General features: G+C 40.0%; 1 protein-coding gene and 1 pseudogene across 2 annotated transcripts; one reads left to right on the forward strand and one right to left on the reverse strand.

Moving 5' to 3' along the window:
• Nucleotides 1–2,307: 2,307 nt before the first annotated feature.
• LOC143861679 (rust resistance kinase Lr10 pseudogene) lies at nt 2,308–6,734 on the reverse strand (annotated as a pseudogene). The gene is made up of 3 exons (XR_013239984.1): nt 5,912–6,734; nt 4,125–4,151; nt 2,308–4,023 (listed from the first exon to the last, which is right to left on the reverse strand). The product of XR_013239984.1 is annotated as a rust resistance kinase Lr10 pseudogene (transcript).
• Nucleotides 6,735–8,500: 1,766 nt separating this feature from the next.
• Nucleotides 8,501–12,058, forward strand: LOC143860153 (rust resistance kinase Lr10-like). Its single transcript, XM_077370696.1, has 4 exons — nt 8,501–9,192; nt 9,854–9,886; nt 10,008–10,037; nt 10,365–12,058. The coding sequence occupies exons 1-4, from the start codon at nt 8,526–8,528 to the stop codon at nt 11,573–11,575; spliced, it is 1,941 nt and encodes a 646-aa protein (XP_077226811.1). The 5' UTR covers nt 8,501–8,525; the 3' UTR covers nt 11,576–12,058.
• The last annotated feature ends 1,811 nt before the right edge of the window (nt 12,059–13,869 follow it).

The following is a 13,869-nucleotide window of genomic DNA, read 5'->3' on the forward strand; positions in this document are numbered from 1 at the left end:
AGAGAACCAATGTCTGTATCGGCACATATGAAAAGAACATCCTGTATCAAGCATCCATGGGTCATGATAACGATTAAATTCCTAATGATGTGGTGAGCACATTGCCGTAGTCTTCATCTGAGTTTTCCTCTGCCACACTTGCCTGTTCAGAAGTCTCTCTACGCTTCTTCTCCAGATCTTCCTTGTGTTTTCGGCTGTCTTTCTTTACATGCCCAATTTTATGGTAATGAAAACACCTTATCTTGCCTTCTCCTGTTTTGGATTTTGACCTAGACCTGCCTCGATTATTCTCATTTTCTTTTTCCAGTGGTCTACCTCCGGCAGCCAATCCTTCTGCTTGCTTCTCACTCGTAGGCCTCTTTCTCATCTCATTAGAGAGAAGCGTAGCAGTGAACTCCTCTAATTCTATGGTATCCTTACCATAGAGTAGTGTTATAACCAAATGTTTATACGATGGAAGTAGAGAAGTCAACAAAATCAAGGCCTTGTCTTCATCATCAATTTCCACATCAATATTCGATAATTGACTAATTATCTTATTATAGGCATTCAAGTGATCCATCACTTCAGTCCCTTCCTTCATCTTCAAGGTGTATAATTGTTGTTTCAAATGCAACCTGGTTGTGAGAGACTTTGTCATGTACAAACTCTCAAGTTTCAACCACATATCCGCCGCAGATTTCTCATACATAACATGGTATTTGACATCATTTCCCAATGACAAGCGAATAGAGCTCATAGCCTTCAAATCCATATCCTCCCAATCACCATCTGACATATCTGCCTGCTTCTTAGCCTTCCCTAACAGTACTTTATGTAATCCTTGTTGAACCAATAAATCACGAACATTGACATGCCACAAATTAAAACTGTTCTTTCCGTCAAATCTTTCCACTTCAAATGTTGCACTAGAAACCATCACCGCCATCGTAGAACCAAGGCTTTGATACCACTTGTTGCGGAATTGGGGCTCAAATCAGCCCTCCGCAGTGTCAAATTAGCAATCCGAAAACGAAAACGTTTCCGGATTTACGTATTAACAATACGCAGCGCTCTTGAAGTAAATTTGCAAGAACAAATAAATAAACATGCAAGCCAAATCACAAACAAAAAGCACACAAGAACACCAAGAATTTACGTGTTTCACCACATGATGTGTGTGGCTACGTCTACGGGAGAAGACTTCAAAAGATTTCACTATGTGGAAAATAATTGGGTTACAAGAAGAACTCACCGGATTACAAAAGCCCAAGCTTTCTCCTGATTATACAAGAAATAATCTCTACGCCCTCTAGGATCCAAGCGTCTTTGCTCCCTAGAATTGCCTTGCTTCTTCTTGTTCTTCCTCGCCAAAGAGAGATCCAAGAAACCCAAGCCCTTCAATCAATTCTTGAAGATGTTTTCTTTCTCTCTTCTCAAAGCCCTATATAGGTCTTTCTTTATTTTCCACCAAACCATGAAGAACCCCACAACAGGTACATTTTTTTTCTTTTCGTTTTGACTTTTTGTTGAAGTCGTACACATGCTACCCTCTTTTCTTTTCGTCAAAAGATAAGTATTTCCAAACGGCAACAAGGTTCCCAATATTAATAGCTCTCTTAATGAGAAAGAGTCCTAAAGGGATTCAATTATCCAACGTGCCTGCCTTGCCAAATTCAAGGCAAACACAACACTATGGGCCCAATATTAGTGTAACACAAAATATTTTGAAAATCACATTTAACAAAAAGGGCGGCCCAGTGCACGAGACTCCCGCCATTGCGGGGTCTAGGGAGGGCTATATGTACGCACCCTTACCCTTGCTTTGCAGAGAGGTTGTTTACGTGACTCGAACCCGTGACCACCAAGTTACAATTGAGCAACCTTACCGTTACACCGAGGCTACTAATATTTGCACTACCATGTCTTGATAATGAGACAAACTCACCTAGTCTCTTTTCCTTTTTTAATTGGATGTTAAGAGCTTTTTTGCAATTGTTATAGCTTTTTGACAGCTCGTTAAATAATAAAAGAGCAGGTGACTATGTCTCATTATTAAAACATGGTAGTTGGAATATCATTGCCAACCCCAACTAGTTTGGGACAAAGACTTAGTTGAGTTGCGTTGAGTGGGAACATCATTCTCTACACTTCTTCCCCCATGAACCTTTACCCTTGAGTCATTGACCTTACAATCTCTACACAGATGACTTCATACTTATAGATACAAAACAGTGTTTTTATATGGTGCCCGACCATCATTATAACAAAACACTACTAAAAGAACAAAATACATTATATACACTTTGTTGTAGTCTCTAGGAGTCCTTTTGGTATAAGCAACATCATAAAAACTCCCCATTGATTGATTCTTTGATGCTAGACATTAAGAACGCTAAAAAATATACAGGGACTTAAATTTTCCACACATAATTACCATCCTAGTATACCACTGACTTAAAAAAAGAAACATTGATTTTGATTTACAATTTCAAACAAAGCTCATAGTTACCTCTCGGTCGTTTCTCTTGTGGAGGAGTATTAAAGATAGCAAGGAGAAATCTCCAACTGTACCCACTGGGTTAATTGAATCACGCTCAAAACCTAGCTAGGTGTATTGTTTCCTTGTTAAACCGTGATAGAAAAGACATCTATATTAAAGAAAAGCTTAAAATCCGGTTGCTTGCATGCCCCTTGATCTTTTGTGCGAGCCATCTATCGCTTGTGGTGAGTGATAGATTATAGAACCAACGGTCGTGATCAATGTGTCACACTGAATGTATGCCGGTAAGACACATTTCTTGTTGCGAATTACATTGACAATTGGAACACACATAAATATTTTCTAAGCAGGCGTCCAAGCATATGGCAAAGAGTTTCTTTTGAAACAAAGAAACTGGGATCAACATATACCAATTTGTTGTCCCTCACCCTATTGAGAGATGACTGTTAATTCTATGCTGTGAAATGCTTCAGGCATAGTTGTTGCCGGGGTGGTAGAAACGAAAGGGTTGCGAGGTATCGTCAAGCTTTCTGTACTTCCTTCTAACATTTGGACTACACTTCTCATGGAGGGGCGATCCACTGGGAACCATTGTATGCACCAAAGTGCCACAATTGATAGTTGCTTAGTTATCTTCGCATCACCATCTGCAGCAATCCTGAGTCCCAATTCTTCTCCTTCATGAAGACGATTATAAATCCATTCCGGAAAGAATACTTTGCTAGAGTTTTGGACTCTGACATCGGTGTTCTTCCTTCCTCCGACCATTTCAAGCAACAACATCCCGAAACTATAAACATCTGACTTATAGGAAACATTTCCAATGTTCCTAGACAGCACTTCGGGTGCAATGTAACCTATAGTCCCTCTGGCAGCAGTCATAGATACAATGCTTTGCTCTTTTGAGCATAACTTTGCAAGTCCAAAATCGGAAAGCTTGGGAGTAAAGTTATGGTCTAGCAAAATATTGTGAGGCTTGATGTCAAAGTGAAGGATTCGTTGGTCGCATCCTTGGTGAAGATACCCTATCCCTCTAGCAATGCCAATGGCTATATCTTGAAGCTTCTCCCAGCCTAACAGGAGGTTTTCAGATTTTTTCGGGAAAATGAATTTCTCTAATGATCCATTGGGCATGAATTCATAGATAAGAGCTTGCTTGAATCCATCTGCACAGAAGCCTAGAAGGCGTACCACATTAACATGGTGAATCCTACCGATGGTACCCACTTCATTAGCAAACTCTTCACCATCACCACTGCACATTTTTAGGATCTTTACTGCAACATAAATTCCATTAGGAAGCTTCCCTTTGAACACACTGCCATAACCTCCTTGACCCAATTTGGTTTTAAATTGATCTGTCATGTTCTTAATATCAGCATAAGAGTATCTTGTGGGCTTGAAAGATTTGTATTCTGCTAAGAACTTCTCAACCTTGACTTGATTCTCTATTGCATTCTTTCTCTTTGATTTCCATGAGTAGTACACCATAATGGTGGTCAATGAGGCTACTACCAGAAGAAAGAAGGCTATACTTACACCTGCACAAATAAGAGCGTAGTAAGTTTTACAAATTTTAACTCCCTAATAGCACATAGATCGAATCTGCACTCATTTAGAAGAATAATGAACCCAGGTTTACCTATAATTACATACTTTGTCCGTGCACCTGCAAATGATGATAATAGAGGATTAGCATATCATCTTATTTATGAAAATTCATTTAGTGTTAAGAGCTTCACCATAGCAATCCTTGATGATTCAAGTGAAAAACATAAATGTCGCAAGAAGCAAAGGAAGTGATTTAATGAGTACTATGCCAAGGAAGCATAAATCATAATGCTTGTAGTTATAAATGGTAAAAATGTTGGCAACAATGAGAGATACGTTTTCTATTTAGATGCGCAAAAGTGACAACCTTATTTTGGTAAAGAGATGGAAGAACAAGTATAGAGTGTTTTTGGATGCCACAAAAATTGGTCCTTACATGCAAATAAGATTGTTTTACCCAGACGGTCCAATGGATCCAAAGGATCTGAACATTAATATGTACATGATTTGGGCACAATAGTTGGATCCAAACTATGTCCATTATTGGATCCAGAGCGCAAGCTCCAAAATTAATTTGGATTGTGACAGCATACGTAGCCATAAAATTCGATGGAGTGTCCCAGATCTGAATCGAGCGCATCAATGTACAAAAAAAACCTTCAGATTTTTATTTTTATATTTCTATATTGGGGAGTGATATATCCGCCCCTTTTTCTACTTGGGACAGCCCCCTCTAGTGTATCTACGACTACTCTTTTAGACTAGATGGGGCCGTCCCAAGTGAAAATGGTGAATATATCATTTCCAATACACACATACATACATATATACACACACTAAGCGTGTGACTTTTCAAAATGTCATTTAACTTTTTCAAGAAAATCTTATTCTGGAAATATTTTATGTTGCACCATGTTGTGATGGGATGGAGCCCATATTTTATTCCCAAGAATAGCATGGATAGGGCCCACCATTTCACACTTCATCGGGTGGCCCATAACTCTATCCAAACCCATGCATATTGTGAGACCCACTATTTTACACATCATGCTATGATGGGGTGGGGCCCAATATATAATGGCCATGGCTAGCAAGGAGGCCCACGATCTGTCGATGTTTCCCTCCACAAATGGACACCCTAAGATGATCCAATGGAACTGATTTTTGGTACACACCCTATCTACGATAGGGCCGCCTTTCAAATACATGCTTTGGATCACCCCAAAAAAATGTGGGCCAACCCCTGTTTTTTTGCACTCGGGCACAGATAAACTATCTGAGCTCGAGTGCTAGAACAGTTCCCCCCCCCCCCCCCCCCACACACACACACACATATATATATATATATATATATATAGAGAGAGAGAGAGAGAGAGAGAGAGAGAGAGAGAGAGAGAAGAGTCCCTGCGCTGCAACGCAGGGAGCTTAACTGCGCTTTAGTGGTTTATAAAGCCTCCCATTGGTTCGTATAGCGGGTCCCCCTTTGAAATGTATAGCGGGTCCACAAGAAAGGAACCAATGGGAGGCTTTATAAACCACTAAAGCACAGTTAAGTTCCTTGTGCTACAACTCATGAACGCTTTATATATATTGCTAGTAACTGTCAAAGAAGGCATTTCACACAAAATGTCTTCTGCGATGGTCCCTAGCGAATCGCATGGTGTGTGTCTGTCTGCAAGGAATTTTGCGTTGAGAGCAGCCACGTCGTGAATGAAGACAAAATCTGATGAAAAGTGAGCCTGTGTGGCTGCTCTTACATGCAACAGCCCATCCGTGAAATGCCTTTTGTGATGGAAGCTAGCAAATCCCCCCGGGCTGGCTGCCCACCCCAGAGAGAGAGAGAGAGAGAGAGAGAGAGAGAGAGAGAGGGGTAAATACCTGGATGAGGTTCAGGGACCACGTCTTCAGGAGGGAAGTCGAAGTAGGGACTCAGTGGTGGGGAGAAACATTCGGTTTCATTACTGGCTTTGTTCTTAAATCGGCAATCCCCTCCTCTCAATTCACAGCTGATGCATCCGGGCACGTCCCATGCCATACTAACAGTATGACCTTCCCCGAAAACGGAGAGATCCCCACATCTCACAGAAAAGGGGTAATGATGACGACATACAAATGAACCTTCAAGGTTCTTTATTTTCTTGCAAGAGCTAGACAAGGCACCCAAGTCCATGTCCGAGGGCACAATGAACACGTGATTATCAAAGTTGCTCAGGCATGAGATCTCTTTGTGACAAGCGGGGCAAGCATTCAGGCTAGAACAATTAAAGAATATATAGTTTCTTCTGTTAGTGTAATACTCATAAAACGGAGAGTATCTGGAAATGATATTGCCAGTGTCAAAGTCACAATAATAGTAGAAAGGAGTAGCTGAGAGATTGAGTTTGAAGAAGAGGCTCTGGATGCATTCATTTGGGTAGGAAATATATAGAAGTTGATTCGTGTATGAGATGGATTCTACGAGGAGTTGCCCTGAAAATGATGGGAGTTGGATCAAAGTCTGGTTTCCCTTGCAAGAGAGCTCGAAACCGGGTGCAGGGTAGCTGCATCGATGAGGTTGAGCTCGTAATCGGAACGGGAATCGGATTACAGGGCCATCCTGCTGATTGCACCTAACAGGTTTGCAAGGATCGGTCTCGCAAGAGCCCGTGTATGGCAAGATGAAATAGAACAACAGGATGATGCCTTTCTTTATTCTATCCATCACACACTTAAGATAGACTGAAGAGGCAGAAATGGGTACTCTTCTTTATAGGGAAATGATATCTGCACTCTCTCTCCCGCTCTCTCTATTTTATACTTCTCTCACCGTTACAGTTACGTAAAAGCTTTCAGTCTTGGGATTTTCAGTCAAAGAAGCAGACAGCTAGAGTAGTTACAGACCTTCAAATCAAATCAACTTTGCTTCTTTGCCGGTCAAGCTTGCTGAACAAATTTTTTCCTTTTTTCCCATTCTCCACATAGTAAAAAAGAAATAAAAATGAAAGAATCACTGCAGAGAATGAATGGTTTCGGGAACAACCGTAACACCAAATATTTATTTGCCAAAACCCAACTTACCTAGCACAGAAAAACAAAATAATAGAGGTGAGTTTTGTTTCATGCCCGCTTCTTTGACTAAAAATCCCAAGATAGCCTAAACACCAATTTTCCATACACCAAACAATAAGTTGTCCTCTATTTTCAATTGCACCCTTAGTTGAAAGCGATTTGAGGGATATCTCTAAAAGACCAAATTATTTTCCCCTAGTTGCAAGTTTAGATGTCTTCATTCGTTTAGATTACGCTAGTGGTTTCAATTGAATGTCATTTTCCTTAGAAATTTCCATGCACCGAGGCGCTTGACTTGGTTGAATAGTTACATTGTAAATATCTAATTTCAAGGTGTTTAAATAGTCTCGTTGCCAAAGCCAATTTATGTTTTTGTTGTTGCTAGTTGAGATGCCCTCATGCGCGTAGATTACGGTCGTGGTTTCAATTGACTGATGAAAATTGCCATGCAGTGAGTCTCTTGGCTTGGGTATTGACTGTCTTTTTCCTAGGAAATTGCCGTGCAGTGAGTTGCTTGACTTGGGTGAATGGAGATACATTGTAATTTTCAATTGCACCCTTAGTTGAAAGCGAGTTATCTAAAAGACCAAATTATATTCCCCCAGTCTTCATTCGTTTAGATTACGCTAGTGGTTTCAATTGAATGTCATATTCCTTAGAAATCTCCATGCACCGAGGCACTTGACTTGGTTGAATAGATACATTGAAAATATCTAATTTCAAGGTGTTTGATAGTCTCGTTGCCAAGGCCAATTTCTGTCATATTCCTTAGAAATTTCCATGCAGTGAGACGCTTGACTTGGGTATCGACTGTCTTTTTCCTAGGAAATTGCCGTGCAGTGAGTCGCTTGACTTGGGTGGATGGAGATACATTGTAATTTTCAATTGCATCCTTAGTTGAAAGCAAGTTATCTAAAAGACCAAATTATATTCCCCCAGTAGCAAGTTGAGATCTCTTCATTCGTTTAGATTATGCTAGTGGTTTCAATTGAATATGATCATATTCCTTAGAAATCTCCATGCACCGAGGCACTTGACTTGGTTGAATAGATACATTGAAAATATCTAATTTCAAGGTGTCTAATAGTCTTGTTGCCAAGGCCAATTTCTGTTTTTGCTGCTGCCAGTTGAGATGCCCTCATGCGCGTAGATTACGGTGGTGGTTTCAATTGACTGATGGAAATTGCCATGCAGTGAGACGCTTTACTTGGGTATCGACTATCTTTTTCCTAGGAAATTGCCGTGCAGTGAGTCGCTTGACTTGGGTGGATGGAGATACATTGTAATTTCATGGTCTTTAATTAGGACTTAGGAGTATTCGCCAAGACTATTTCAATGACTTAAAGGAGGGCATGATATGGAATCATATCCCCGATCAGCTCAAGGTTTCTTGTAGCTTATCTTTGCGACTTCTCATCTTCCTTGTTGGCTTTCCTGTTTCATCATGAACACCAAAGAATTAGCATTAGCCATAGCTTTGCATATGCTTTTTCTTGCTTGCAACACTCAACGAGACCATTGTACCCCTTCTTCCTGTGGAAATCTAAACAGCATCAGGAGCCCATTTTACTTAAAAACCGATACAACCAATTGCAGTTACTCTCATTACCAACTTTCTTGCGAAAACAATCGAGCTGCTTTATACCTGGGTTCAATGAAATACTACGTGGCGGAGATATTGTATGAGATGCGGATGATCCGAGTTGTTGATTCTGGCCTAGTCCAAGACAATTGTTCTTCCCTACCTCTCTATTCCTTACAAGAAGAAGAGCTCAGGCAATATGACTTCATGTTGCAATTCTTCGTTCATGACGAGTCGGAAGACATTACTTTCGTGAACTGTTCAGCTCCAGTTGACGATCCTTCGTATAAGTCTACAAGCCCTTGCTTCAACAACTCTTCTCAGGCATACTTTTATTTCCTCATTGGTTGGAGATCCGTGTCCGATCTGCACAATTCTTGCACCGTGGTAGTGAGAACCTATTCATTGGTGAAAACAGCTCAAAATCAGTCTTACTTGGAAATTCACCATAGTTTGCTGAGAGGTTTTTACATGGGCTGGGACATGCACTGGACTTCACCATGCAGAAGACTGCTTGAATCACCTCGCTGTAAGTTCCTATTCACCCTAGTTTTGGTATTACTTGAGAATTAGGAATGTGTGTGCAGTTAAATATCAATCTAAATTGTTGCTGTGTTGGGTCCTAATATGGATGTGCCACACTACAAAATCACAATGACTGGGCAACCCTAATGATCATTCACCGAATTTCGCCTCTGAATTCTTTAAATCGGGTTGAAGGGCATCAGTTGATGGTTAAGTTCACATGCTAGAGTATTTTTTGTATTGTGACCCATCTGTCGTAGGCATGGTTTGAAATTTCGGTTTTGGACCCCACCGAAATCCGGCAAAACAAGGAAAACACTATTTTATTGGATATAAAATTTCGGCCGAACCGAAATTTCTGTAATTTCTGTAAAATATTAAATTAATTAAAAAAAACAGATTTTGGGTGAAATTTCAGAAAAAACCGAAATTTCGGATGAAATAAATACCGTTTCGGGTATATGTGATTTCGGTTTTGGTCTCCACCGAAATCCAAAATTTCGGTTGAAATTTCAAACCATGGTCGTACGTTGGACCAGATGGATGCTCTGGTCCATCACAAAAAACAGGGTGTAATCATTAGAGATGGGGCAAAGATGACCTTCAAGAACATAGCAGGATAACCTATTCTGATTCACCTAATGACTCCTTGTTGGATCGTGCAGGTTTCATCCTAGCAGTATTGAGACAGATATCTGGTAAATAGCCTTCAAACACACTTTTCATCCATGTAGTTTTTAATTTTCTTTCTTTGACGTTTTCTTCATCTATACATCACCACTCTCCATTGATTCTCTCTTTTATGACTTCTTGGTGCAGTTATAATCCTGGGGATTCTCCCGATTGTAGGTAAGACAATGTGAAGCATTACTTTTGCAAGACAAAATCATGCTTCTAATAGAGGGTTTCTAACACTAAGCACTGTTTAAAAATTCCTAATGTCAATCATCGATTGGCCCGAGTCAACTCACTTTTTACCTTCAGAGTTCTCATGCCGTTCAAATTTGGACTAACTGAGTCAATAAAAACTCTAACTTCCTCGAGTTAATGAAAAATTAACCGCACCAATCATTTACTCAAGCAATTTAATTCAGTTTTACCTTGGTTGAGTCTGCATAGCGTCATTTACATAACGGTTTCTAATGTATAATTTTATTGCATTTCTATTGTGTGAAGGACGCATTATGGTAGGAAGAACATCTATCGGGATACTATGCCTGTTCGCATATTTTATCTACAAGTTATACAGGAGGCATTACTCCATGGATGAAAAAATCGAAGATTTCTTATGTGCTTACAAGAGTCACATGCCAATGAGGTACTCTTTTTGGGATATTAGGAAGATGACTGATGGTTTCAAAGAAAAACTAGGCAAAGGTGGCTTTGGATCCGTTTTCAAAGGAAAGCTCCCAAATGGTCATCTTGTTGCAGTAAAGATGTTGGATAAGTCCCAGGGCGATGGGCAAGATTTCATCAATGAAGTTGCTACTATCGGAAGGATTCATCATGTCAATGTAGTGCAACTCATCGGATTCTTTGCAGTGAGATCAAAGAGGGCTCTTATCTACGACTTCATGCCTAATGGATCTCTCGACAAATATGTTTTTTCCCAACAAGGAAAAAGCCATTCTTTGAATTGGGAGAAGATGCATGAGATTGCACTAGGAATTGCTCGCGGGATCGAATATCTACATCGTGGTTGTGAAATGAGGATTCTACATTTTGACATCAAGCCCCACAATATTCTTCTGGATGACAATTTTGTACCAAAAGTTTCAGACTTTGGACTGGCAAAACTCTATCCGGCGGATGAAAGCATTGTGTCGACCACGTTTTTTAGAGGAACTATAGGCTATATAGCCCCTGAACTCTTCTATAGAAACGCTGGGGGTGTATCACACAAGTCTGATGTTTATAGTTTTGGGATGCTTTTGATGGATATGGCAGGGAGAAGAAATAATATGGGTGCATTGATGGAAAATGCAAGCAACTTTTACTTCCCATCGTGGATTTATGACCAGGTTGATCAAGGCGGGGACATGGGAATGTCAGATGTTACAGAAGACGAGATGGAAATAGCAAAGAAGTTGATTATGGTGGCATTGTGGTGCATACAGATGAATCCTTCAGATCGTCCTTCCATGGGAAAAGTGGTAGAGATGCTTGAAGGGAGTGTGGAACTTATACACATGCCGGTCAAGCCTTTCCTATCTTCTCCACAACGGGTTCCTGACCAAAACAATGATACGGGCACTAATCCCACAGGATCGTCGGCCACAAACAGCTCAAGATCATCTTCACAAACCTCTCGTCAATTGGTGCTCGATGATGATGATGCAAAGCATACAAATTCTGTGCAATCATCAACCATTTACTACTCAAGCTGATTATCACCAAGTTCACCACAATGGGTGGGTGTTGGATGAAGATCTTACTCCGCAATTCACAAATAGCACTAATACTCAATGGATCAACTAGAAACTCAGCCACAAATACTACTAATGCTTGACTGATCAACTCGAAAATCGGCTAAGTCTACTGAGTAGACCAAAGCGAGTCAACTAGTCCGAGATTCGGCAGAAAGAAGGCATAAAAATACTAGTAGGACTGAAACCCATGGCCTATAGCATTAAAATCAAATCGAGTTGAGTCATTTAACTATAGATCCACTCGATCGATCACTCTTACCATGATCCTCATTGTTTTTTTTTGGTGTGTGTGCATGCGCACGCGCGCGTGTTGTTCTGCTGTCACTCTGTTGTTTTCTTTAGCATTTTTGTGTGTTGTAGTTCATCTAGTGGGCCTCACCTAAAATTAGTGTTTCAATTGGTGGCTTGCAAATAAATGGCAAAAACAAATCATTGATAACATCACATGGATCGTGGATGTATTTCATATGCAAGCAACAAAGATATCATAGAAAAACAGAAGAAATACAGCAAGAGAATGGTTCTGTTGTGTCTCTTGAAGACAAATAATTTCTATTCCCCTAGTTGCGAGTTGAGATGCCCTCTTGCATGTAGACTACTCACATGGTTTAAATTGAATGTCAGATTTCTTAGATATAGGTTGCCAGTCACTGGGTCACTTCACTTGGGTGGATAGATACATTTTAAGTATCTTATTTGATTATTTCAAGGTTTTTAAAGAGTTGTCGCCAAGAAAATTTTGATTAGTTAAGGACATTGTGCTATTAAATTGGATCCCTTACCACTTCAAAGTAACTTTTAGCTTATCATCGTAACTTCTTATCTTCCTTTATTGGTTTTCCTCTGTCTAATCTTGAACACCAACGAGTTCGCATTAGGCATGGCTTTGGCTATCCTTCTTCTACCATGGAACAATCAACAAGAAGATTGCAACTCTTCTTCCTGTGGAAATCTAGATAGCATCCGGAGCCCATTTCGCCTAAAAATCGTTCCTGCATTTTGCGGCCCGAGCAATCAACTATTTACTACTCAGGCTCATTATCACCAACTTCTCAACTAGATGAAGACCATATGCAGTGATTCACACAATACTAAAGATTGATGGATCAATTTGAAATTCAGCCTAGCTGAATCTGATTCACTCAACAGCAAAACGAGCTGACTCGTCCAAGATTCGATATAACAGAAAACCATAAAAATGCTGACCATTACTTTAAGCACTAAAAACAAATGATCTGGCAGAAGGCTAAGAATTGCCATGTATTATTAAAAAAATCTATCATCTGTGAATATATGTATGTTAATCGAGGCTTTAAACTTTAGATCCACTTGATCACCCCGCATTTCCTCTAAATAAAAAATTGCTAACAATTGTGACCAAAGCACAAAATTCTCAATTGTTCTTCTCAAGACAAACTAATCCACCATTAGGCATTGTTGAATAGCATGTTGTAGGGTAGTTTAGTCATTACCTCTAGTATAGAGGGTATTGTAGTCTTTGTACTCACTTGCCCTATTTGGGCCTATATATACATTGTATGTGTGTAGAGCTCCCTAGTGGAGTCTTTCCAACCTTCACTCCTCTTCTTCTTCCTCTCTTCTCTAACCCTAGATGACTTTTAACATGGTATCAAAGCCAATGAGCTGATCCTCAAGAAGGAAATAAGAAGAGTCTATCTCCCTCCACGCCGTTCATCTCTTTCTCTCGTATCTCTCTCGTATCTCGTTTTCCTCTCTTTATCTCCCTATAGTTTCTCCTCAAATCTTCCCTAAGAACTCTCTTCCCTATTGTCTCTCTCGTATTTCTCTATTTTTTGTTTCAAACCCTTAAAATCTCTCTTGGTATTTTTTTGTGTGTGTCGTCATTTCTCTCTCGGCAAACCCATTTTCCTCGGTCGTATTTACTCTCTTTCTCTCATTTGGGTTTTTGTATGGAGTATTGTCTTCTTGTCCTTCATTCTCATCTTTGTTTTTCCCCGTCTATATTTGTTGTATTTCATGTCTTTTGTCTTCGGCTCCAAGGTGCCCACCAAGTGTTTAGTGAAATGTTCGAAAGAGATTTGGTGCCTTGGATGTCTTCTTTTCGTTTCAAGTTGAAGGCCCTTGGCTTCAACTTGAGGGGGAGTCTAGTGTTGTCATCTCTTTCTTTCCATTGTTTTGTATGTGTTTTGTGTTGATGTCATCTCTTTCTTTACATTGTCTAGTGTTGTCTTATATGTCTTTTTTATATCTTTTATGTAGTTCTTCAAGGG

Source organism: Tasmannia lanceolata, unplaced genomic scaffold (genome assembly GCF_043159265.1).
Source record: "Tasmannia lanceolata isolate RefF3 unplaced genomic scaffold, GAP_Taslan_0.1 ptg000037l, whole genome shotgun sequence".
Taxonomy (NCBI): Eukaryota; Viridiplantae; Streptophyta; class Magnoliopsida; order Canellales; family Winteraceae; genus Tasmannia; species Tasmannia lanceolata.